The sequence below is a fragment of the Crocodylus siamensis genome, chromosome 4 (genome assembly GCF_052110815.1).
Source record: "Crocodylus siamensis isolate JL-2025a chromosome 4, ASM5211081v1, whole genome shotgun sequence".
NCBI lineage: Eukaryota > Metazoa > Chordata > Crocodylia > Crocodylidae > Crocodylus > Crocodylus siamensis.
Genome location: NC_143398.1, coordinates 75276071 through 75301706, shown reverse-complemented (window position 1 = coordinate 75301706; position 25636 = coordinate 75276071). Strand labels below are relative to the sequence as shown.

The 25636-nt window shown below is 41.2% G+C and overlaps 1 protein-coding gene across 4 annotated transcripts in view; it reads left to right on the top strand.

Moving 5' to 3' along the window:
• Positions 1-25636, top strand: part of PPP1R12A (protein phosphatase 1 regulatory subunit 12A) — a 194812-nt gene that overhangs the window by 38476 nt on the left and 130700 nt on the right. For all 4 annotated transcript variants that reach the window (XM_090042597.1, XM_090042594.1, XM_090042595.1 and 1 more), the window contains exon 2: positions 20083-20213. In XM_090042597.1, coding sequence (XP_089898723.1) covers positions 20083-20213 — 131 coding nt within the window. The remainder of the gene's footprint in view (positions 1-20082; positions 20214-25636) is intronic.

Here is a 25636-nt window from a genome sequence, read left to right as displayed (position 1 = left end):
CCTACAAGAGGCTTACAAGCTGGTTTAAATGGTTCCTTGGGCCAGATGTGGCCCAGGTGCTGTATTTTTGACATCCCTGCTCTAAAAGCAAGTTTGGTATGACCTTGGAGTTTGTACATTATTATTAATAGTCTTTCATTAACCTAACAATTTTGATTTTTATGAAAGAGTTTTGATCCTATGTCACTTGGGTAATGATGTTATAGTGAACTTCAGGCTTTAGGTTTTCAATAATTGAATAATTGACTGGCATTTAATTATTTTCCTTTAATTCAGTTCCTTAACTGCCCAAGTCCAAGAGCTGTGTTTTTCATTATCTTGCCATGATTCATTTCAAGCTAATTGGCCTATAGTTGCCTGGGTAATTCCTTTTTGAATATTCATTGAGAGTGTTACTGTTGTGCCAGTCTTCTGGAATTGCTCTAGTATACCAAGATTTAGTAAAAAATTAGCTTTAGCAGCCCAGGGATTGCATCAGCAAACTTTTTAAAAGTTGGTTTGGTGCAAGTTGCATGGACTTTGCTAATTAATATTAATCTTTAGCTGTTAACATTCTCCCTTGCCCACTTATTGGATTGGTAGATATTTAATCATCCTCATTCAATACAAGTACTTCAACTTTCTTCTTTCCAGATGCAAAAAAGCGATTTCCCTCTGCTGCTTCTACATCATTAATAATAATTTTACCCTACATGGTAATGGGTGTACATCATTGCTACATTTCTGTTGTTTCTAGGGTACTTGAAAGAAGCCTTATCTATAGCCCTGTCATGCATTCTCTCTAATGTCTCTATATTTCTTCCACTGCCACACTTCATGAATTGTAATTTACACTGATTATCTTTCCCTTTTTTTCATTTGTTTTATTACTTTATTTCTATCTCCTGCTTTCCCTTCATTGTTGAACGTGGGAGGAGGGCCCTGAGACCCCAGATACTACTATTAGTGCTGCTTTATCTCTTAAGAAGGGGAATTGGCAGATACTTGAGAAGGGTGTTTCAGTTGGTCATGCATGTTTTTAGAAAACAGAGATTCTTGGGGCAGAGATTCTTGCTTGCCTTCTCTTAGGTATGTCTATGGAAGTGATGTGGTTTTTCCCAGTGACTGTTAGGATATGGATCTTGATGAAGGCTAGCTGATGGAGGTAGGACCCAGTCCTGGCTATCTGGAGAAAAACCTGTGGACTGTAACACTGATCTTTTCTCACTAGTGGGAGTTTATGTAGTTGCTCAATATATAGATCTTCTGTTGCGGGTGGAATTGCTGCTATGGCTTAATGGGGAAGACGCAAATTGCGGTTATAATAATTCTTTAGCAAAATGAATATTTAAAAGTATGTGAATTTAATAATAATAACGTAAAAAATTAAAACACTGAATAAGAAAGTTGAATACGATGATTTGGTTGAATATTTAGTTATAACATTCTCTTTTTTTAGTAAAAAATGTTGAAGCAGGTAGATGGGTTTTGGCAGAATTGGACTTGAGGGAAATCTGATTTCTGGGTAGGCAGGAATTTGATGTCCTGTGTAATTTGAGAAGCATCTAGATAGAGGTTGGCATAGGCAACCCTTTTATATGTACCAACTCTTTTTTACGTCCCAGATTTGATCACTGCAGTCTATGTAGTTTACTCTTGAGGCTGTTTAACAGCTTTAGCAAATGCACAGTATGGCTGTGCCCTTGTTTAACTTCATTGACTCCTGCTGTCATAATCTGTACTAACTTCTGTTTTGTTTTTTGGATTCAATTCAGTGTTGATATTGACTTACAGAGATTGATCGAAGCCTATTGATCTTAGGCTATTTCTTCCTCATTCAATGGTATCCTCTGAAATTCCCTTTAGGTTTTTATCTTGACAGTAACCTTTTCTCCCCTTCCTTAAAGAGCCTGAATAAAGCTCTCTCCATGCCCTAAAGCCTGGAAATAAGAATTTTAGTACTGGACACTTATCTTTAATGACTTCAGGATTATCACTGGCTCATTCTTTTACAAAGCAAAACTTTTTTTTTTCCCTGCTCTCTAACAGATCTGGTAAAACACCATAAATTCATTAAACCCGGGCTGAATGCAGCATTGCTGAGTTGGCTGTTGGCTTTTAAGATAAGTGGTTTCATGTAGGTAAACTGCATTGCAGGCATATTGACTTTGAGAGTTAAGGGGGTTGTGACTTCATAACGGTTTGAAATAACACACACGTAGTGTGTGTGTGTGTGTGTGTGTGTGTGTGTGTGTGTGTGTGTGTGTATATATATCTCAATAATACTACCTTCATTAATATGTTTAATACCACTGGCGATAAATTGTATTGAATATGGGAGATTTCCTATTATGTTCTTATTTCTATGCTTAAAGCTTAGGGTTGGTGGGGTGTAGGTGTTGTAATGCAACTTGAACAAAAATGTAGTTTAACAACATTTTCAATGAATATTACAGAGGGCTTGGCCTGAAAAGGTTGAGAGGTCAGGGGCATGGGATTGGAATGCTGTAAGTAACAGGGTGGATAAAAATGTAAAATTAAAAATGTACACTCTTCATTTATCTTACTCTCTAATTTTATTGGTTTTTTTTATTTTACATTTGAAATCATCACAAGCTATATTCGAATAAATATAATGTAGCCTATTGAAATAACTTAAATTTAATGTATGTTATAGTACATTATAACCTCATAAATCTGGCATGCTTGGGACCAAGAACCTCCCAGAAATTTGAAAATTCCGGATTTCTGAAACCGGAGTGGTGGCCGATCTGGTGGTGGTGGGGGGGTGGCAGCGGCAGCCACTGTATGCAAGCTTCCTGCTCTGCTGCCCCAGGACTGGCCGCTGCTACTCCCCAATGTAGTATATTTTTTAAAAGTGCTGGATTTTCAAAAATTCTGGATTTATGAGGTTATACTGTATGTTGTTTTCTGCTGGGGTTTAAAATAGCCAAATCACTCAATTGCTGGAAACTCTGTCTGTGCAAATGGAAATTGAACTTTAGGTTCTAAACTAGAAGACTCTCCTGCTGGTAAAAGCTAAAGACAGAATATGTTTGTTTTGCATATTTGAGCTGATTCCATTCCTTCATACTTGAGAAACTTATTGGGAAATTAATAAGTAGGAAGACTTCCCCCTGCTTTTCCAATTTATGAAAAAAAACTAGATATAAGTGACTAAGTTATACTTGTTCTAAGCTCTTGAAGGACATATTGATCAGAAAGTCTGTTCAGTTCACTAACTACAGATAATACTGACTAAAACTTAATCAACTTTAAAATGCAAAACTTGTTGCAGAATACAAATCTGTAAGGAAGCTTTAGTTAACTAATAAAGGGTAAATCTCTATTTTAATGATTTTATCATATTCCAGTTTCTATCCAAATTCCACTTGCCACAAATTACAAATAAAATAATCCTTTAGGACATAAGTTTTATCATTCACTTATTTTTATGATGTTAAAATTAAAACACTGAATAAAGAAGTTGAATATGACAATTTGGTTGAATGTTTTTACTAAAAAGGAGAATATGTTATAGCTAAATTATTATTGGAGCATGCTAACTTTTTTAGAACTGAGTAGTCTTTAAGAAGATTACTAAAGTCCAAATGTGAACCAAGATTATTATAGGTGCTTTAGAGCTGAAAAAACATTAGGTCTGAAAAAAGACTGTGTACCCTAAGTATGCACTTATACAGACTTAACGTAAGCTGCGTGCAGCGCCTCCACTTGTACATTATTAGCATCTGTGAAACTAACTAGCTCTTGTCAGTTTTTAAGGTAAGTCATTTTCAGGGATGTCCTTAGAAGTCTTGAAAATGATAGGAGCTAACAGCCCTAAAACAAAGCCCCTTCATTTTCAGGGCTTCTAATCGCGGCCCTTTGAAAGGTTTTTCTTTTGCTGTTTTTCTACAACCGAGTTATGTTACAAGTATTCAAAAATTCCTGCTTTCTTGGCTTAAAAATCAGGGCTGTTCAACTGGCGGCCTGTGAGGGTTTAACATGCAGCTCACAGGCTCTTGGTCCAGGTGCTGCTTCCCTGCTTTGCTGTATGACCAGAACCCTCCCAGGTTCTCTTGAGCTTCTACTGCCTGTCCTGAACCCCGCAGGAGGGGTGAAGTGACCTGGCCTGTACAGCTGAGGGAGCTCATGGAAGGCGCAGGGGACTTTAATAAGTGTCTCTATGGGAGTGGTGCAACAGGAGTCACCTGCCCCGTAGAGGGTGGGAGAGGAACTGTATGTTGTGTCTGTGTGCTTAGGGTGGGGGCAGGGTTGCTGTGTGCCACATTACAGGACAGCACAGAAGGGGTGTGGTATGTCCACATGGCGTGAGGAGAGCATGGCGTGAGGAGAGCGTGCACAGCATGTCTGGGTAGGGTGAGGTTAGGGGTGTTAGGAAGCTTATAGCTTTGGGGGCTCACAGGGAGCATTGGCAGCCCAGGTAGGGGTGAAGGAGGAGTTTTATATGGTGCAGGATGGAGTCCATGTGGCTCTAGTCCAGGATGTGTGGCCTGTGCTGTGTGTGGGTGGGGGTCACGTGGTCCCCAGCCACTCAGAAGTTGGACAGCCCTGATGTAAATCATGATTCAAATGGGTAGCTCAGGTAATCCTTATAACTGTATGGATAAAGATTTGAGAGTGGGGGGAAGGGGTTGTTTGTTTGTTTGTTTGTTTGTTTGTTTGCTTTTTAAGCTGTTATTGCAAAGTACTGAGATGTGCTTACATTTTTAACAGAAGCTAAATTGATGATAAAAAAAAGTCTTATGGAAGTTCTCTTGAAATGTGTTATCTCTTCTTAGATGCTCTGCATTTTTCTGAGAATGACAGTACTGACCATCGTATTGCAAGGAACTCCTGAGAAATAATGTTTAGTGTCCAGAGGCAGCACATTGCAGCTGAATCCGAGTCACTGGAAATGCAGTGTACAGTTGGCAGCCTGTACTCATAAAATGCCTTGACTAAATTGCTGACAGTACCTAGTTGTTTTTCTCATATATTTAGGGCTACAGTTTAAAAAAAAAAAAAAAAAAAAAAAAAATGTAATCGTAGAGAGCGTAGGCCTAAATGGAGTTTCACAACATTTAGTTAAAGAAAGCTTGTGATAATTTTACTTTTTCCCCTTCCCCCTTTCATATATTCTTACTTTTTTGCCCTGTTATTTCTACAGAATTGCATTTGCCTGGGTGCTCTCAGGAACTGAAAATGATTACTAAATTGGTGACAATGTAACTGTATTAGATTTTAGTAAAGCATTTTCAAGAGAGTTGTATACTTTGCTGTACTTCAGTTAATATGCTTTTAAATGGGTTTTTTTTTTTTCATATTCCATTATTTCATGATGGAAATAACATTTCCGTTTAAATGTGGGTTAGAGACACCTGCCTTAGGATGGTTTTAGACAGGGGTGATCTGGTCTGGTGCAGGGGGAAGGGATAGATGGTTCCTTTTCATCCTTGTTTTTCTTTTGAGTCTGTGACCGTCGGGCTGGAGAAGGGGGGAGGGTGAATCCCCTTCGGAATAGCGGCTCACGGTGGAAGGGTGACGCTATTCCCCTGGGACGCCGTTGGTCCGGAGCAGATGTTGGGTCATCAGGTCCCCGCCCTGGTTCTCGCCCGCCACGACTTGCTGTTAGGTTCAGTGGGACGGCTCCTGGTTCTCCGTAGCCCGGGGTCCCCGGCAGTCACGTTGCGGGGCTCCGCTGCCCCCTTTCACCCCGGCCTCACGACCCCTTGGGTCCTCTTGTACTCGAGGCCCCGGCCCTCGCTCGGACCCTCCTGGTGATGTTCCTCACCGGATTCCTCGTCCAAGGCGAGAAACCTAGCCGGCTATCACCAAGCCTTCGACCGGGGCCCTCCCGGGGATACTCCTCACCGGGTTCCTGGCCGCTAGTGTCCAGCACTGGTCTAGGTGCCTACTGCGCCTCGTCGGTGCCCTCCCGGGCCCCCGCGCTGACCCCCGACCTGTAGGTCCCGTGAGCTGGAGGGGCACAGTCCCAGAACTCCCCGTCACTGGAGTCTTCGTCCTCCGGGCTGATCCGCCGCTCCCCGCTTGGGGTCCTGGGTCCAGCTGCCACCGCTGTCCTTCCCTCCGCCGGGGCGGGCGGCCACTCCCCGCCGGGGTCTGCACCCCCGCCTGGTGCGGAGTCGCCTGCCGGCTCCCCTCCTGGAGCCTTCGCCTCCGCGGCAGCGAGTCCTCTCTCCGGACTCCTGCCCCGTTCGTTCTGGCTGGCCGTTTTTATTGCCGGCTCCCGGCCGCCAGCACGGGCACCGGCTTCCGGTGCAAACAAGCGGCGGATGTCCCTCTCGGGCTCCGCCGCCTCCGCCGGCAAGCTCTGCCCCGTCTCCCTGGGACAGAGTCTATACTTCCATGTGATTTTAAGCGTAGATAGGTGGCCAAAATCATTTAGCTTTTTTGACCCAGTGCCATCTGGTGCAAAGTTAATACAACTTAAAAACTTCTGTTTCATAAGAACTTTTTAGTTCTAAGAAACATTTATGACTTTTTAAAGAATTGCTGATTGAAAATCATTAAAACTTAATGTAGATTAAACTTTCGTAACAAAGGTAAAAACAAAGTAGTTGTTTGTATTAGTCTCAAGTCAAGCAGAATAATGCAGTCAGTGTCTGTGGGTGTCTTCTGTAATCGCATTTTATGTCCTGGAGATCTTTATCCTGTCAAAGATGGAGCATAGGATATCACTCTTTTCAAACCGGTTAACCTTGCTGTTTCTCCTGGCCGGCAGCATTTTCTAGCCAGCAGTGTAAACTTTACCCAGCTTGTACAGAAGAAAGTGATAGGATGATCATCATGTAGAGCAGTGTTGTCAAACATTACGGGCTGCATCTGGCCTGTAGAGCCCTGTAATGTGCCCAGTTGACCACATGCTGTGTCAGACTGGTCCTGTGTGCAGTGCCTGAGATGCATACTGCCAATGCCATGTGCTGCCCTTTGGGGCCAGGCAAGTGCAGCATCTGCTGGGTCAGGCATGTGGGTGGGGGTAATCTGTGGGCCTGATCCAACCTGCGGACTGGACCCACGCCACTTATCTGGCTCAGGGTCTTGGAGGTGTTTGACACCCTGACCACCCATGATCTGTAAGGGCCCTTCCAGCCCCTAACTATGAAACTAATACATACCCTACAAGTTTGCAGAGTAATTGATGATGGCAAAATTACATCTTGCCTCTTCTTTCAAAAGTGGTGACATGGTTTTATAGAGGCTTTTTAATGCCACATTTTTCAGATCTCTGGGAGATACTTTTGCATGGTCCAAATAAGTAAACAAACATAAAATTTTAATTTGAGAGGCAAGGATCACTGTAATGCTCCTATAACTTCAGCGTGAACATTTCAGAAGTAGTAGTGTTTTACTCAGTAGATTTGTATGACACTCTTAATCTAATGGGAGGTGTAGAGGTGGAGAAACCTCAAATAGATTTTTAGAAACGTGCATGTTTTCCATTTGCACATTTTGATCAAGGGGCTTTTAAATTGGCTTTCACATAATATGTCATTGCTAAAGGGATTTTTATCAAGAAGGTAGAACCCCAGATGTTCATGGCTCCAGGTTTTAATTGTTCTGTCTGGACAGTACAGAGTATAGTGCAATCCAGGTCCTAGGTTAGGGCTCTTCAGCCCAGCGATGATGTATATAATGCTAATGGCACATTAGTGAACAGGTCCTGCTTTTCTGGTCCCTTTGTGGATTGTTTTTATGTGGAAGGAACAAAGAGTTTTACACTAGCTGAGATTATTTGAAAGGCTTAAAAATAAGTACATTCAAAAACATATGCTTGTGATAAAGTTCAAAAGTCGCCTTGGATTCAAATTTACTTTTTAAAAAATGATTACACATTATGAAATTAAAATATCTTAATTTGTCAGGTTTTAATCCTGTGTCTATTCCTAGGGCATCTTGCCACATTATACACTTATGAATGTTAAATCTGCAGTCTGAATTAGAACATTTTATATTGCAAGTCTACAGCTTCAGTGTGTGCAAGTTACTGTACAGTTAAATGTTCTGTGTGAAGGAGGGAGAAAATTGCAATTACAGGAGGGAGTAACTTGGAATTTCCGTATGCTATTTCTTTATTCCATTTAAATTTAGCTTCTTAGCATTAATAATGCTGTCACTTTCAGTCTTTTTCATGTAAACTTTCTTGTAGCATTATGCTCTTAACCTTTAGTTTAGATATCTAATGTCAGCTTTGGGTAGCTGCTACTTTTCTGCCTCCAGAGCTTTTAAAAAAGGGTAAATGTACACTTCTTACACTATAACACAATAGTCTGTGACCCAAGACTTTGTGCAAGGAGTGAAATGAACCACTCTGGAGGAGCTTAGGGGTGTTATGCTGATCCGTCTAGCAATTTGTCACCGTTTGACAGTTAAACCAATTGCTGTATGAGTAATGCTGGCCAGTGGGTTCTTTATACCAATACAGCTCTGCATGCCTCCCCAATCAGACTTGAATGAACTTGAAAGATTGCATCAGCTACAGGTAGCACTCAGTGCTATGAAAGAAAAGCCGGTGTATCAGGTTTTATATTATGTTTTTTAGCAGAACATTCATTTTGAATATGTCCCAAAAGATTACTTTGTATACAAAACTAGACCAACAAAAATGCTGTCAAACCATCTGTCTTTAGGTGCAATTGTTTCTGTCTAGAGCAGGCATTCTCAGCGAGGATGCTTGGACACTGGGTTGCCACCAGATCTTTTGAAGTATGTCACAAGATATAGGGAAATAAGCAGATGAGCTAAATATATAAACATGCTTGTCCTTGCCTGAATGATCTCCCACCCCCACAGGCCAGCCCAGCCCCTCTGCAAAAAGGTAAGCACTGTAATATATAAATTTTAGTTTTTGAAATTGGTGCCACTCAGTGCACAAAAACTATTGAGGGGTCCCTCATGTCCAAAAAGGTTAAGAACCACTGGGCACCTATACATGTGCCTGATGCTTGCTTCGATGTGTGCTAATTAGCACATGTGGAGCAGACTTGATTAATCAAGTCTGTTAGAACATGCTAATTGCACTCTCCAGCAGCCTCGGCATCTTGTGTATTCAGTGTCCCTGTTCTTCAAAAAGGTGGTGAGGCACTTTAACAAGGGCTTGTTGAATGAGCTTTAGTTAAAGTGCCCCCACCACCATTTTGAAGGGAAGAACTTTGAATATTCAAGGCATTGCAGGTGTTTAAAGTGGCTCTTGGAGCCGCTACAAATAAAGCCCCCCCCCCCCCCCCCCCCCCCCCCCCCCAACCTCAGAGCATGTGTAAAGATGTCCACTGATCTAGAGAAACCAATTTGTCTTTGGTCTTGGCACCCCAGTGCAAAAACCCAAAGGATTTGAAAGTGAAAATTATTTTGAATTTCAAGGATTTGTCCAAGCTGAGAGAAATGTGAAAATAAATTTTAAAAATTTAAAGTTTTCAAGAGTCAGGGATATGTGCTTGGAAATAGTTGAAATTAGCATTGTATTCACAATTATAATATTAACTATAGAATGACACATCAGTATCTCAACTCCTCCTCCTAACACCGCCCCCCCCAAACCGCCCTGCACAGACTTGGGTCTGTTCAGTGGTATTGCCTGAACAGTCTGAGGACCCTCCCTGAAAGCTTAAGCAACAGCACAGGCCACAGGCCTCCCTGACAGCTTATCCTAGGAGCTGGTGCTCTCTATTCCCCTCTCCTTCTCCTCCCCCTGCCTTGGGTGGGGGTGAGGAAGAAAGAGAATTGTCTCAGTATCCCACTAGAAGGATATAGTTAGCTCTGTTAGTCTGAAGTCAAATAGAAAGCAGGGTGGATTTGCATAATATAGAATAGCCAAAGTAAATATATTGACTTGGTTGCATACGTGTGTGTACGCATACGCATGTGTGTACACACGTAGATATACATGTATATGTATGTATGTATGCATGTAACCAAGCCAATATATTTACTTTGGCTAGTCTATATGATGCAAATCTACATTGCTTTCTATTTGACTTCAGACTAACAGAGGTAGGTAGCACTCTGATTACGTGTTTGTTAGACATCAAACCTAGCCATCTTGTCTTGTTTTTAGCTGCTGTTGACTAAATGTCCTTCAGATCTGTTCAGTCATTAGATGACTAAAACTGTATTATGTACAGGGTTTATTTTAATTTTTTAAAGAAATAAATAATACACGTGAGGGATTTAATAAATGCTGTGGAGTGAAGGCACTAAGCCAAGGTTTATTTAAATCAACCCAGAAGTCGTCATGGAATAAAGCAGTGTATGCTTTATTCCAAAAGATAGAGCTGCTGAATGACCTTTTCTGACTTTTTATATGGAGTACAATACCATTTTGTTGCAATAAAATTTTCTAGATAGAATTATTAACTTAGCTGAAGTCTCCTTTAGGAAAAAGTTCTTTGACTAAGATCCAAACACAGTTCTAACTTTATCAGAATATTTCAGTTATGAATGGCCTTTTTTTTTAATTTTAAAGTCTTTTATGTATTTATACCTTCCCTTTCAGGAAATTTCTGTTCAATCTAGCCTAGAATACAAGAGAATCAATCCAATCTCAGAATTTCCATCTGGATAGACGTGTTACTTTCCTGTCATCTCTAGCTGTACTCTTGCATTATGCTTCTAGAAGTATGACTCCCATTGTAGAGTTCTTATCTTCAGAAATGTTTTCATGCTTTCAACTTGTATTTATTTTGGTGGGAGTTGAGGGCACATGTCTCTTGGAGGATCGCTTCCAAGTCCTTATTTGAAGAAGTTAGGAGTGATGATAAAATGCTGTTGATTCCTACCATCCCAATGTGAATAAAACTCTAGAAACATCTAGTATCTGTGTATTCCTTTCAAAGGGGTATAGTAATTTTTGGAGAATGAGAAACTTTCCAGAAAAAAGCCACACTTCCTAGCTACTTAGAATACTACTTTTTTCCAAAAGAAGGTGAAAAATACCTGCATAACCACCTCCCCAAAATGCATGTTTAACTTTCACTGATGCTTTCTTTCCCAAATTATTATTCCTCAATCAGTGTTGTATCCCCTCAGGTAGATCAATTCATTATTGTCTTCCAAATTAACTAATTAATCATTCCTCTAATCTTTTTGTGCAATGGGATTGCTGTTGGCCTACTTACCTAAGGACTGAAAAATAATGAAGTTTTCTAGTTTTAAAACTAATTCAGTTAAATCCAATGAAAACGTGAAAGTAAAACTTATTTTGGTTTAAGTGACTTTTAGTTTAAAATTGTAAGTAGCATACATAAGCTAACAACTATAACTATTTCAACTAAAACAGTCGTTTTGCGTTAACTTACTTTGATTTTTTTTAAACCAGTTAAGGTTTGTATAGATGAGGCCAAAACATTTACCTCAGGGTCTTTTCTCTCACCTTCTTGCTTTCTGGTCTTTTGGGGCTTATCTAGTTTTAGTTACAAGATAAAGAAAAAAAAAGTAATGGAAACAAAAGCATTGCTCTCCCCCCCCTCTCTCTCTATCCCTCCCATCCTTGGTGACTTAAATTAAATATTGGTTACTACCTATTTTGTCCACCCATATGGAGAATGTATCCAGAAATGTCGTTCTTGATAAGCCTTTGAGACAAGGATAGATGCGTGGCACAGTCAAAGAGGGAAGGCAATACAAACAGCTATATCCAAGACTCCATTTAGGAAAGAAACTGAGTCTTGTTCATAATTTCTTTGCCCTAAATATATTGAAGTCCCAAACCATTTTACTGTGGACGTCCTTAATTTTTTTTCTTCCTTGAAATTCTTATTTCTTTTTCCATGGAATTAGGTTCCAGGTTCCAGCTTTGAAACTTCATTTAAAAAAATTGAAGGGAAATGATGGGGATGGTTAGTTATTGTTATATCTATTGTGAGCCAACAGGTTAACAACTGTATACCATTCTTGATGATAGGTCAGTCACTTCCATTACAGTTGTACTCTGTGAGAAGCCTGAGTTAATTTTAATTGCCATAAAAAGCTTTGTGGAATTTCAAAATTGAGTAGGTGCTAAAAAATACCTTTTGTTAAATACTACCTTCAACAAGAAGCACATAATTGACTAGAAACTGGATTTATTTTATTCTGGGTCACAGTTTGAAAATTTTAACTTATTTTTGAAAATATGTGCTTGAAGTCATTTGAGTGTTTCGCTTAGAATTTGCCCCAGCCCAGAAAAATCAAATCTTTAACTGAAAGGAATGAGGTGAAAACTGAAATGGCATCTAACAACTTAAAAATGCTTGAGTTGAAATTTGAACTTGGGACTTCATTTTGCTTAAAAGTGAAGCTTTGTTTGCAAAGTGATGTACAAATGTCAATGGTGAGTTCAGTATTTGTCTGTGGGTGTGTTCATACAGTGCTGCCATGCCAGGTATTGTCATCTTTAGATATACTGTGCTATTTAACTTGGGCTTACTCCTGAACCAGAAACAGCTCTAATTAGTGCTTCCCCAGTGCTGTGCAAATGCGGAAATGCTGTGTTTTGTGAATGAGTAGCTTATCATTTTTAAGCGTCACTATCTGGCATGGCACATCTGTGGTATAAATAATCTGCCTCTAATAACTGAAATAATATGCTACCGCTAAAGTTTGAGTGTGCTGCAGAAATTTGTGGAAGTTGCTGTGGAAAATGTGGAGGTTTTTTATGGCCAGAATAGAGGGTATTTTGCGACGAGAGTTCAGGGTTGTGCAAGAAATATGGCATTTCAGTGTATCTATAGAAACCAGGAGTGCAGCAGTTAATAGTATTCATGATACTTGCAGCACCAAAGAAAATAATGCCCTTGTTTGGATGATTTGATTGTTTTAAGATACCTTTGGTTCGCATAAGCATTTTTGTCATGCACCTGATGTTTGTTTTGGTGAGAGAGGTTACAATGTCTTCATTTAAGGCTGTTGGGCATATTGTTAGGTCCTATTTTCAATTGCTTTTTTAATTTTGTGAGTTTGTTTCAACTTCCCATTATGGGCGTTTGCTGCTGATGCACGTTTGCAAATTGTCTCCTCAAAAGCACTTCAGCCCTTTCTCAGAACAAGTAAAGAAAAATAAGGGGCTTGGCCTATATTTAAATGGTCTTGAATCTTCTTTTTTGCGGGTGGGGGAAGCTCTAGTATATCTGTGCTTTGGAGGAGGAGATTGCCTTGATGTTTGCGGTGCCTCTAGTGCACATCCCTATAGCAAATCTGCTTGAGATTGGCCAAACTATGTATCTGCAGAAATGTCTGATGCGTTAATAGTGGCTTGTAAACCATTACTTTACTTTGGCCAACAGTTTCCTATATGGCACTTCTCTTTTGTCAGTAACCTGTAAAATTGCTACAGATTCAGCAAGACTACATTCCTGCCTTGTATTACCATTTGCTAGTTTGACTCGTGTAAGTAGAGAACACTGTTGCTTTTTTAAAATAATTTCTTTCTGCTTTTTGCTGGGACTTGCCTAGAGCAGGGACTGAGTAAGACTTTCTCTAAAGTCTAGTTTTGTAGGTATATGCTGTTGTGATTGACAGTTGAATAAATAGAGAACCTGATCATTCTGTGCTCTCAGTTGATTGGTTTGGCTTCAAAAAGGGGAAGAAAGAAGAAAGGAAGGGAGGCATCTGGAATGCTGATAATTTTGTGGTACTGGGGCTTTGGAGTATTGAAAGTGGAGTATAGACAGAGCAGGGGAGGGGATTCAGTACTAATATTGAATTCGTGAGGAGGAAGTTTGGGATGTGGAGCTGCAAGGTCAGGGAGGAAAGGTGGTGCTGGCATAAACTGAAGAAGGGTCAACTTTGGAAGAACAGAAGTGTTTGGAATAGCTCAAGTGTGCTCCTGTCAAATCTGGTATAAAAGGCAAGATTCCTGAGTCTCATTCTTCCTCTGTTAGCAAAATGTGAAACCTGCTGACAAATATGCACCTGTATTCCTTCTGATGACTGGCCTCAAAAGATGATGCTCTTTTCCATTTAGTTTCTCTCAGCTTAAGCGAGAGGTCTTTTAGCACTACTAAATCTTATTGTGGTGTCAGTGTAATTCCATAGGGGGTTGGTGGGTTTTTTTAGTTGCCTAGGGAATTAAATCCAAAGTATGTTAAAAGAAAGTTAGTTGCCAAGTCAAATATAAAAAGTGAGCAAGTGCAGAACTTACTGTTGCCATTGCAAATTCAAAACTTGTTTGCACGATAATGCAGTCTTAATGATGTGATTTCTCTCTTCTCTTCCTCCTTCCCCCTCCATGGGACTGCTGTCTTATTTGGTAATGGCAGGAATAATGTTCATAGGGAAAAAATTGTCCTCTGGTGTGAATCGCACTTTGTAGGACATACTTTCTGCATAAGTTAGGTGTGTACTGAATGAGATAGGGGAGGGTAGGAAGAGATGTGATGATTTTATAGTTAATGTAGCTAATCTAACATAATTAGTAAGTCCAGGTTGGAATGGACCATGTCCATAAAAAAAGAAAAACCATCTAGTAGTACCTTCATTTAGATATTTCACTACAGTTCTTGGGAGTGTGAATGCTTTTTCCGCCATGGGAGTGGGAAGATGATGCCATTTGCTTTTCTCAGCAGTCCTAGAATTTAGGTTAAACATTGGAGTAGAATACAACTTTTTCCTGTGTCTTGAATACTTGCCCCTTTCTTTTACATTTCAAAGTCCTAGCCCCATCAGCTGTTGAATTACCGGTTTTGCTTCTGCCTATTTGGTTCTGTACTTTCATAAGGGTGCATTACCAAGCTTCCTATAACCTATAGATTTCTTATTTCTTCCCTTTAGTATAGCTTTTGCATATTGTGATTGAGAACCACAATCCATTCTGAGGCTGCTTCTTTCAGTTCAGCATGAAGCTATGGAAAGATTTCCCTTTTGGGCTGAAATCCGGTCTCTAATAGTGGAAGCACTTTTGGCACTTGATTAAATTCCTCTTAAAAGTGGTTAGGATGATAAAGACTTAACGACAATGGAAGGAGAAATGGAGAATGGTAAAGGATAAAATTTACTTTATTCTGTTTTTTGTATCTTTAAAATTGTAAAGTATAGTTAAAATCATCTCAGTTTGGTTTTATTTGATAAACTGCAAGTGATCTCCTGGCATAGTTAATTCTTATCCAGTGCTTTATAATTAAACAGAAGATTGTCCATGAAGAACAAGTTTTGGTTCTGAAAGATATCAAATAGTTTTTCAAAAAGTTTGAAGACGGTGATAAAAGTCCATGTTATGCAGCTTTCCTTCCTGCTGCCTCAACTTCTTGGCCTCCTTTGCTTACCCTTTTAAAATAGAATTGTCATAACTTTGATTAAAAGCTTGTTTTAGTTTCTTTAAAATTAACCAATTATATATTCAAAAATAAGTTCCTTGAATTGGTTTCAGAACTGTAAATGAACAAGAATATCAACTCCAGACCCATCTGTATTATCCAGTATATGAAAAAGTACCTTTATACTGTCTCATTAGAGATAATCATGTTGGTTACAGATTCATGAGAAGCTAAGAAGCAAAGTGAATTTAAGCTATCCTGATTGTTGCCATATATGGCACAATAAACTGACCTAATTTGGTCAAATATTTTAAGCCGGTTAGTCATATGCTTTTACTGTGCTGCATGTGTAAGCTTTGATTCTCTTAGCAACAATATTTTTACGGACATTTGTTGCCAGTTTCTCTTATGTGTATTTTAAAAACATTCAAGGGAATTGTTTTGTCGACAGCTAGTTCTACAAAATTCCCTTCACTTTGTGACAATACAGTACCTTTTAAAATACCCATTTTCCCCACAGACTATGCTTTTCTGGAGACAGTTTGCACATCTATTAAGTGCAAAAGCCATTTGTGGGGGCATGAAAAGTTCTGTAGTTAACCTTTTCTGTTTCTGATTAAAGCACTATAGTAGCTTAACAGAAGAAGAATTCTTTTCTTTTCCTCTCTAGATCTTACAATATACATTTGGACAAAAAATGGTCTGGTCAAATTTGTCAGAAAAACAGGCAGAAATGTACTGCATATATGCAGTGTAGTAAATTCCACCTTCTATTAAACACAGCTTCACTATTTCTTAGATTTTTCCCGTCACTTAAATCATTAATAATTGTTCCCATTTAATTTTCTTACTTGAGTGACAAGTTGATCAGCACTCTACAAAGAAAGAAAGATAGGGTTTTCTCATTCAGGACCATACCTATACGGCTTAAGTATTGCACTGGACCCTGTAACAGGATGTGTTTAACCTTGAACTCCTAACCTATTACTAAAAACAGCCTTAGTATCAAAGGACTGGAGGGTTGCCAGTGTGACTCCCACATTTAAAAAGCTCTACAGTAGATTCAGAGAACTACAGGCTGGTAAGCCTAATTTCTGTTCCTGGAAAATTGGTGAAAACAATAATAATAAAAATTGCTCAGCACACAGATAAACATGCCATGCTGGGGAGGAATCAGCATAGTTTTGTCAAAGGGAAATTGTGCCTGACCAACCTATTAGAGTTTTTGGAGGGTGTCAGTAAGCACTAAGCAGTCAGTCACCAGTGTGATTGAGTTGAGAGAGTATATCCACAGTTTCCAAAAGCCTTTAACAAGGTCCACCCCCATTAGAGGCTCTTAACAAAATTTAGGTAGTCATGGGAATCCTGGGGACATCCACTCATGGATTAGAAATTGACTTAAAGATAGAAAACAGTAAGTATAAATAAAGGGTCAATTTTCAGGATGGAAACAAAAAACAGTGGGGTTCCCCAGGTGAAACGATAAACAGTAAACTTATCAAGACTTAAGTTTAAAACTTAAAAGGAAGCTTTTTCACACCACATGCAGTTTAAAGTGTGGAACTCATTGCCACAAGATGTTGTGGAAGCTGGTAGTTTAACTAAATTTAAAAAAGAATGGGACAAATTCTTGAAAGTAGCTATTGAACATGGATGTAGAGGTACAACCTCTGAATCGAGACTCCCTAGACCTTAAGTGCTGGAGGCTGCAAGTGAGAGAGGGAAAAACCCTGGTCTTATCCTGTTTGCTCCCCCTTTAGGTTTCACTCTCTTCCACTGACACCGGATACTGGGTAAAATGGACCTATGGTCTGACCCAGTAAATGACAGTTCTTGTGTTGAAAATACATAAGAATAAACTTGAAGATAAAGCACTCCCTTGGAGTATATGAACTTTTTGCCAGAAGGGTAGCTTATTTAGGGAGAGGATGTAAATATGAGTATTTGTTTAATGAATAAATGGTTAAGAAGGGCAATTAAAAAGTGCTGAAAGGGGGCTAGAGCCAAGGTCAGCAATGTTTTCGGGCAGAATGCTGGAAATGCCCACAACCTCATCTCATAAGATGTTGACATGCCAGGGATGAACAGCAGGAGAACCGTGGGGGACCTGATCCTTGTTGTGGTAGTACAGTCCTGGCCCCTTCCCTGCTGTCTGCCCCAAGGCACATGTGCCAAGCAAAATGCCTTTGTGCACCACACTCTGGCACGCATGGTGGGGGTTGCTTACCCCTGGGGTAGAGTCTTGTTGCATTTTAAAATTGGCTTTTAAGCAGCCTTATATAGTTCTAGTCTACATGAGAAAATAGAATCATGTCAGAAATATATTTAGCTGCACTGGTACTAACTGCAGTTTAGCAGTAACAGACCTGGAAAAATCAGGGTTAACATTAGTTTAATTTTTAATTTAAATCGCGAAACCAGTAGTTCAGGTGGTTTAAAGGTTTCTGTTTTCAGCTTAAACAAAGCCTTAAGTTCATACTTATCTCCAGCTAATGGAGTTGGGGAAGAGTAACTTCCTGCTGCTCTGTTTTTGGCTGGGTGCACCTTTCTGAAACTGGGTTAATGGGGCAGCAACACAGTTCCCTTTCATTGCAAGTGTTGTCTCTTCTCAGTGGATAAACAAATGCAGGAAACCAACTGCAGAACCTCATGAAGAACCCCATTTGGAAGTATGTGCAGTCTGTGTCGCAAAGTACGCTCCTTTGAAGTTCAATTAAAACATTTGGTAATGTTCACTATTGAAATCTCTAAAAATATTCCAAAAAGTGAAAATATACACATGCAATTATATTTGTATTTTAGCAAGGAACTGACACCAAGCAGTTTGAGCTTGGCAGAAGAGGCACTTCCTTGGTCACGTGTTCAGTACAAGAGACTGTGTGCTGTACCCCAAAACGGATGATGCACCGTAGCTTTCTTGTCCGGCCCTACTCAAGAATCAGTAAGCGTGAGCTTATTGATGTGCAGTTAGTCCCAATCTAAAGTGGCTATGTTGCATCTGTTTGAGTGTTGTGCATAGAATGGACATGCTTTGCTCCAGTGCACTGCTTCCTGGCACAGCCCAAGGCAGGTGCAAAGATGATCTTTCAGTTTTATGGCCAGTTGAAAGCGGGGTATGTAGCGGTATGAACTGAACTAGTTAAGCACCACAAGTTCTTGTGAGTTTGACTGTTTGAGTCCTTAACGTCATAAGAAGCTTTTTCTGTGCATCATGCTCTGCCCTTTTAAGGGCAACAATGTGGAACTTGGCAAGGAAATCCACGGAACACCATTTGAGAAAAATAGGCGAACATGGAGGAAGAAAGGAGATGGTTAAGGAAAGGGACTGGAAAATGTGTATTTGTGTATCTGTGCAGCACAAACAAAGCTTAATGCATACAAGCATTAAATGGACAACCAAGTTAGTAGGAAATCCACTTATTTCACCTTTCAATACGCTGCACTTGGTAGCCAAGCATGAGTTTTCTTTTTCTTTTTTTCTTAAACTACAAACTGCGTAAGTAACCAGACACAGAAAGGGAGAATAGTAACTTAAAATACGGTTTACAGTCAAAGCACCATACAGTTGCAGAAAGGGTAGTACTGTTTCTTCTTCCATGCTTTTTTGTTGTTGTTCCCTCTGCATTGTATCTAACCCCCCCCCCCCCAAAAAAAAAAAACAAAAAACCAAGGTGTGGCACCAGTTTTCCTGTGAAACTATTTTATTGTGTAGTATGGATAGGACTTTAAGTACTTGAAGTCTTAATACATGTTAAATAGGTTGAGGCATTAACCTAGTTTGAATGTAGTTAGGGGCCTACATATTATAGTACAGTATAACCTTATAAATCTAGATACCAAAAACGTGGAATTGTCAAAAATCCGGCAGTGTCGTGTGTCGTTCCCCTCCCCCCCCCCCCCCGCTTCAGGACCGGCTGCTGCTTCCCCCCCCCCCCCCTCCTGGACACAGAGGGGGAACATGCAGCAGCTGTCGCTGCCATTCAGCACCCCATGCCACTGCTCCATGTGTGGCCGCTGCTCTGGGATCAGCTGCGCCCCTTGCCCCCCCCCCCCCGTGCAACCGGCCATTGCGCCAGTTTCAAAAATCCAATATTTTCAAATTTCTGGCAAGTGCTTGGTCCCCACCACACCAGATTTATGAGGTTACACTGTATAAAAAGGAACTACTTTGTAATGAGGTTGCTTAGTACAGGTTGGTTGTAACTACTGCTGTGAAGGAAAAACAGACCAAAGGTAGAATGAAGTTTGAGAAGGAGAAATTGAGGGACCTGGATTTCTTCAGCCTCTGCAAAAGACTGAGATGATCTTGTGGCTGCTTACAAATTCACCGGGGGTGGGGAGGAGCAGCAAAGTATAGAAGATGCTCTGTTTACCAGGGCACCCTTGGAGTAACTAGGAACAGTGGTCACAAACTTATGGAGAGCAGATTTAGTTTAGATATCGGGAAGAACTTCTTCCTGGTAAGGGTGTTCAGAATCTGGAATGGGCTTCCACTGGGGGCGGGGAGGGGGGGTGTGCTGTCCCCTACCTTGGGGGAGGCTAGACATGCACCTGGCTGGGGTCATCTAACCCCCAGTGCTCTTTCCTGCCCAAAGCAGGGGGTCGGACTCAATGATCTACTGAGGTCCCTTCCAATGCAAGCATCTGTGAATCTATGAGAAGGTGGTATTAGCTTTGCTAAACAGTATTCACTGTTTCTGTTGTATGGCTTTCAGGGATTTTTCTTGACAAGGAATCTACAACTTCTAAAGATTCCCCCAGTTAAAAACTTTGGTACTTTTTTCTGAACATGTTTCCAAGAAAGATTAAATTGAAGAAAATGTGACTTCATAACTCGTGTTTCTTTTATTTGTAGGCTTGCATAGATGATAACGTAGATATGGTGAAATTTCTTGTGGAAAATGGAGCAAATATTAATCAACCAGATAATGAAGGCTGGATACCTCTACATGCAGCTGCTTCCTGTGGATATCTTGATATAGCAGAGTAAGACCTTTTCCTCCTATCTTTAAAAATGTATGTATATTTTGCTGATAAACTGTCATTAGGCCACCAGGAGCACATGGCTTTCATAAATAGTCTTTTTTTTTTTTAAGGTAGACTCCTCAAGCAAACTGCAGTAATAATTTATGCATTATGTCTTGTACTTATGTACTACTGTGCGTGCGCGTGCGTGCGTGCGGTGGGGGGGGAATCTTCTTGACTGCTTTGCCAGTTAGGTGATGCCATTTCTTCTTTTTCCTCAGACCATGGTTGGGATATGTGGTACGGGGAAAAAGAGATGTATATAATACCTTTTTCAAGTGTACCCTGATTGTGGGCTGAAGCTATATCCAGGGTTAGGACCTGGCAACTCTAGATTCCCTATCTGGTCAAATTTGCAATGTTGATTTTTATCATTAGAGTACTGCTTCCCCTTTGCTCTTTGGATAATGAAATAGAAGTGGCATCTTATAGTGAACTGATCTAAGTTGGAGGACAGTTATGTCCATAGTAGAGAAACTTTCCTTTCAGACTGAATTGCCTTGTAGGTTTTTCGTACATAAGCTTCTTTTAAATATCTAACTGTTGGTTAGCATGCTCCTTTTCCTACAAAGAGGATAGCAGTTCGGGTTTTTTTCCATGTCCCTTTCTGTTAGATTTGTAGTACAGAGTGTCATCACAGCTATTATTAGACCTGGGTGGAATACAGCATGGTAGCTAACTACCCCAGTGGTGACTGCTATGAAAAAGGGTACAAGATGATCTTGGAGAAATTACCATGAATTTGAATCATTAGAGAGATTCTTTTTTGGAGTCCTGTCTCTTGAGTTTGGGGAAAAAAACAAATGCCCTGCATTCCTCCCCGGTTTGGTGGTAATTTTATATGAAAATTCTTGATTCATCTTTCTAATTTGATATAGGCTGGTTCTTTAAGGCTTTGTGCTTTAAAAAAAAGAGAGACAGATTGTTCTCTTTAAAAACAAATCTTGTAAATCTTGAGTAATTTTCTGTCAAATTCACCACTTCCCTTGAGTTGGCCACCTTACATTTTATTTCTTCCTCTCTATCTTGTCATGATTTGTATGTAACAGTCTTGCTCTATAGCTTTTCACCTGTGAAGAGAGATCTCATGTGTATTTCCCTATGAACTAGGTAACTGGGTTTGAGAGCAAGTAGAAGTCAACTTTTAGCCAGGGAAGAGGAAATCTAGTGCTTGGCTAGCTGGATTGATTAGAGAAATAGTAAATTATAGAATCATAGAAAATTAGGGTTGGAAAGGGCCTCAGGAGGTCTGGTCCAACCCCTTGCTTAAACCAGGCCCATCTCCAACTAGATCATCTCAGCCAAGGCTTTGTCTACCTGGGTCTTAAAAACCTCCAAGGGTAGAGTTTTCACAACCTCTCTGGGTAACCTGTTCCAGTGCTTCATTACCCTCCTAGTGAAAGTTTTTTTTTTCCTAATATCCAACCTAAATTTCCCTTACTGCAACTTAAGACTATCGCTCCTTGATCTGTGATCTGCCACCACTGAGAACCAGTTTAATTCCATCCTCTTTGGATCTCCCTTCAGATAGTCTGAAGGCTATTATTACATCATCCCTCAGTCTTCTCTTTCCTAGACTAAATAAGCCCCATTCCCTCAGCCTCTTCTTGTCCTAAGACCTCTGACCATTTTTGTTGTACCCGCTGGACTCTCTCCAACTTGTCCACATCCTTTCTGTAGTGGGAGGGAAAGGGATGGGGGCAAAACTGAACACAATATTCCAGATGCGGACTCACCAGTGCTGAATAGAAGGGAATAATCACTTCTTTTGATCTGCTGGTGACACACACTGTTGGCACATATTCAGCTTATTTTCCACTGTAACCCCCAGGTCTCTGTGCAGAGCTGGTCCTTAGGCAATGGATCCCCAGCCTGCACTGTGGTGTACATGGAGGTGTTTTGTCTTAAGTGCAGCACTTTGCACTTCTACTTATTGAACTTTATTAGATTATTTTTTGGTCCACTCCTACCCCCCAGTGTATCTGCTGCTCCCCCCAGCTTGGTGTCATCTGCAAACTTGTAGTCTATCCCATCTTCCAGGTTGTTGGTGAAGATACTGAACAAAACTGGCCCCAGGACCAACCTCTGGGGCACTCCACTTGGTACCAGCTGCCAACTAGACTTTGAGCCATTGGTCACTATACGCTGAGCTCGACAGTCTAGTCAGTTTTCTATCCACCTTATGGTCCATTTATCCAGTCCATACTTCCTTAGCTTACTTGTAAGAATGTTGTGGGAGACCCGTATCAAAAGCCATGCTGAAGTCAAGGTATATCATGTCTACTGCTTTTCCTGTGTCCACAGAGCCAGTCATTTCATCATAGGAGGCAATCAGGTTGGTCATACATGACTTGCTCTTGATGAATCCATGCTGACTGTTACTAGTCACCTTCTCCTTCAAATGCTTGGAAATGGATTCCTTGAGGAGCTGCTCAATGACTTTTTCCAGGGACTGAAGGGAGGCTGACCTGTTTGTAGTTCCCTGGATCCTCCTCCTTCTTCCCTTTCTTCAAAATGGGCACTATTTGCCCTTTTCTAATCGTCAGGATGGACTTGGGAGAAACGCCGCTAAGACTAGGGTCAGGGAGGAAAGACCGGGTTAGAGAGCTTCTGGAGGGGCTGGATGTGTTCAGATTAGCAGGTCCAGATGCTGTCCATCCCAGGTTTTGAGGGAATTGGCAGGGGTTATTGCGGAGCCCCTGGCATGGCTTTACGAGCACTCGTGGTGCTCTGGCCAGGTGCTGGACAACTGGAAGAGGGCCATGTGGTTCCCATCTTTAAAAAAGGGAAGAGGGAGGACCCGGGCAACTATAGGCCTGTTAGCCTTACTTCAATCCTGGGGAAACCCTTTGAGAAGATTGTCAAGGAGCACATCTGTGATGGGTCAGCAGCGGGGATGATGCTCAAGGGCAATCAGCATGGGTTCATTAGGGGCAGGTCCTGTCAGACCAACCTGATTGCCTTCTACAATCAAGTCACAAAATCATTGGGCGCAGGTGTCGTGGTGGATGTAGTCTTTCTGGACTTCAGGAAGGCCTTTGACACTTTCTCCCACCCCATTCTCATCAAAAAACTAGGTGACTGAGGCATTGATGCCTACACAGTCAGATGGATTGCAAATTGGCTGAGGGGTCTTACTCAGACAGTGGTCATTTTCGACCTGGAGGAAAGTGGGCTGTGGAGTCCCCCAGGGCTTGGTCCTTGGGCCTGCACTGTTCAATTTCTTTATTAGCAACTTGGATGACAGGGTAAAGAGCAGCCTGTTTAAATTTGCAGATGACACCAAGATTTGGGGTGTGGTGGGCATGCTAGAAGGGAAGGACAGATTACAGCAGGACCTGGACAGGTTACAGGGGTGGGCAAATGAAAATAGGATGGGATTCAATACTGACAAGTGCAGGGTGCTGCACTTGGGCAGTAGGAACCAGCAGCATACCTATAGGCTGGGGAACTCCCTTCTCAAAAGCATGGTGGCAGAAAGAGACCTTGGAGTCATTATTGACTGCAGATGAACATGGGCCAACAATGTGAGAACACGGTTAGTAGAGCTAACTGCACCTGTCATGCATCCACAGATGCATCCCAAGCAGGGCCAAGGAGGTGATCCTCCCCCTCTATGAGACACTGGTCAGGCTGCAGCTGGAGTACTGTGTCCAGTTCTGGGTGTCACACTTCAGGAGGGATGTGGACAACATGGAGAGGGTCCAAAGGAGGGCCACTCGCATGATTTCGGGGACAGCAGGGCAGACCCTATGAAGAGGCTATGGGACCTTAACCTGTTCAGCCTTTGCAAGAGAAGGCTGAGGGGGGACCTGGTGGCCATCTATAAACTTACTAAGAGGGGACCAGCGGGGTTTGGGAGAGACCTTGTTCCCCTGAGCGCCTCCCGGAGTAACAAGGAATAACGGCCATAAGTTGCTAGAGAGTAGGTTTAGACTAGACATCAGGAGACGCTACTTCACAGTCAGGGTGGCTAGGATCTGGAACCAACTTCCGGGGGAAGTGGTGCTGGCTCCTACCCTGGGGGCCTTTAAGAGGAGGCCCAGTATTTACCTAGCTGGGGTCATTTGAGCCCAGTTTTCTCTCCTGCCCATGGCAGGGGGTTGGACTAGATGATCTACAAGGTCCCTTCCGACCCTACATCTATGAATCTATGCACCTGAGTGACTGAGTGTCCGTTGAGCCCCTTGAGCTGAGTTCCAAGACTTTACAATGAGAGGGAAAAATTCATCTCTTGAGTAATTTGCCTTTGTCAAGTATTTTCAGCAACAAGGTACAATTGTGGCTTATGGGGAATAAGAATAAAATAATGCCTCTGCAGATATTTGGAATTTGGTCCTATTCTGCTACAGTCTACATTGGCTCTTGATTGTGGACTTTCTACCTGCTCCAGTGAGATTACAAACGTCCTGGGAGAATCCTAGATTGGATCCTTTTATGCTTTGTTACTAGCATTAAATTTGGTGGTGGTGGTTGTTTCTGAGAAGTGAGTTACAGTTTTGGAAAGAGTGAATTTAGGAGTAATTTTAAATGGTCATAGACCACAAGAAAGAGTTGAGAAATACAATGGCTCTGTTTTTTGTAGTGATGATTTAAGACCTGTATATCCAGACTAGTGTGTCAAGGTCAGTATTTCATCTTTGTCACTTATTTACGATGTAAATCTTGCATTTAGTGTGAAACAGCTTGTGCTGTTGGTTTTTTTAATTAAATCTTGTTAAAGATAGCAACATACTGTTTTGCAAGAGAACTTTTAATGGGTTCACATTTTCTAGGTTTTCTGTTATATAAGCATTTAAATGTCACATCTGTGTACAAATGCCTATAATTCCCACATCTATTCTTTCTTGGCTCTCCCTGGCTTGGAATGGCAGCTGGTGGCAGTTTTGGCCAATGAACTTTCCCATGGTTTCTTACTGAAGAGGTGGTGAGCCACAAAATCTGCTAAAACCAAGGGCTGGCTCAGGATCAGAGCTACACTTGTCATGGGAGCTCCCCTGCCAGTTTCTTGTGCTCTTCCATTTCCATGTAGCTGTTACATTTGGTATGTGGGGGTAGGAGGAAACTGGCAGGGAAATTGCTGGCAAGCAGAGCTCAGAACTGTTACAAAGCTTCTGTAATACACTTTAAAACTTACTACTCAGACATTTGAACAGCCTTCATAGGCTTGTGACACATGATAGTTTTGACATACGGATTGATGTGGGCATAAAATGTACCTCTTGACCTTCAAACCTTTCAGTGTGTAGTACCAACTTCTAAGATGAGTGGTACTTGGTTCCTTAGTTTGGGAGAGAAGCATTGGTTGTATTCTCCATCTCTTCCACTGGTCCACACAGTCTGAAAATGCCATGAAAGGTGAATTAGTAAAAAGAGGCTTCCAT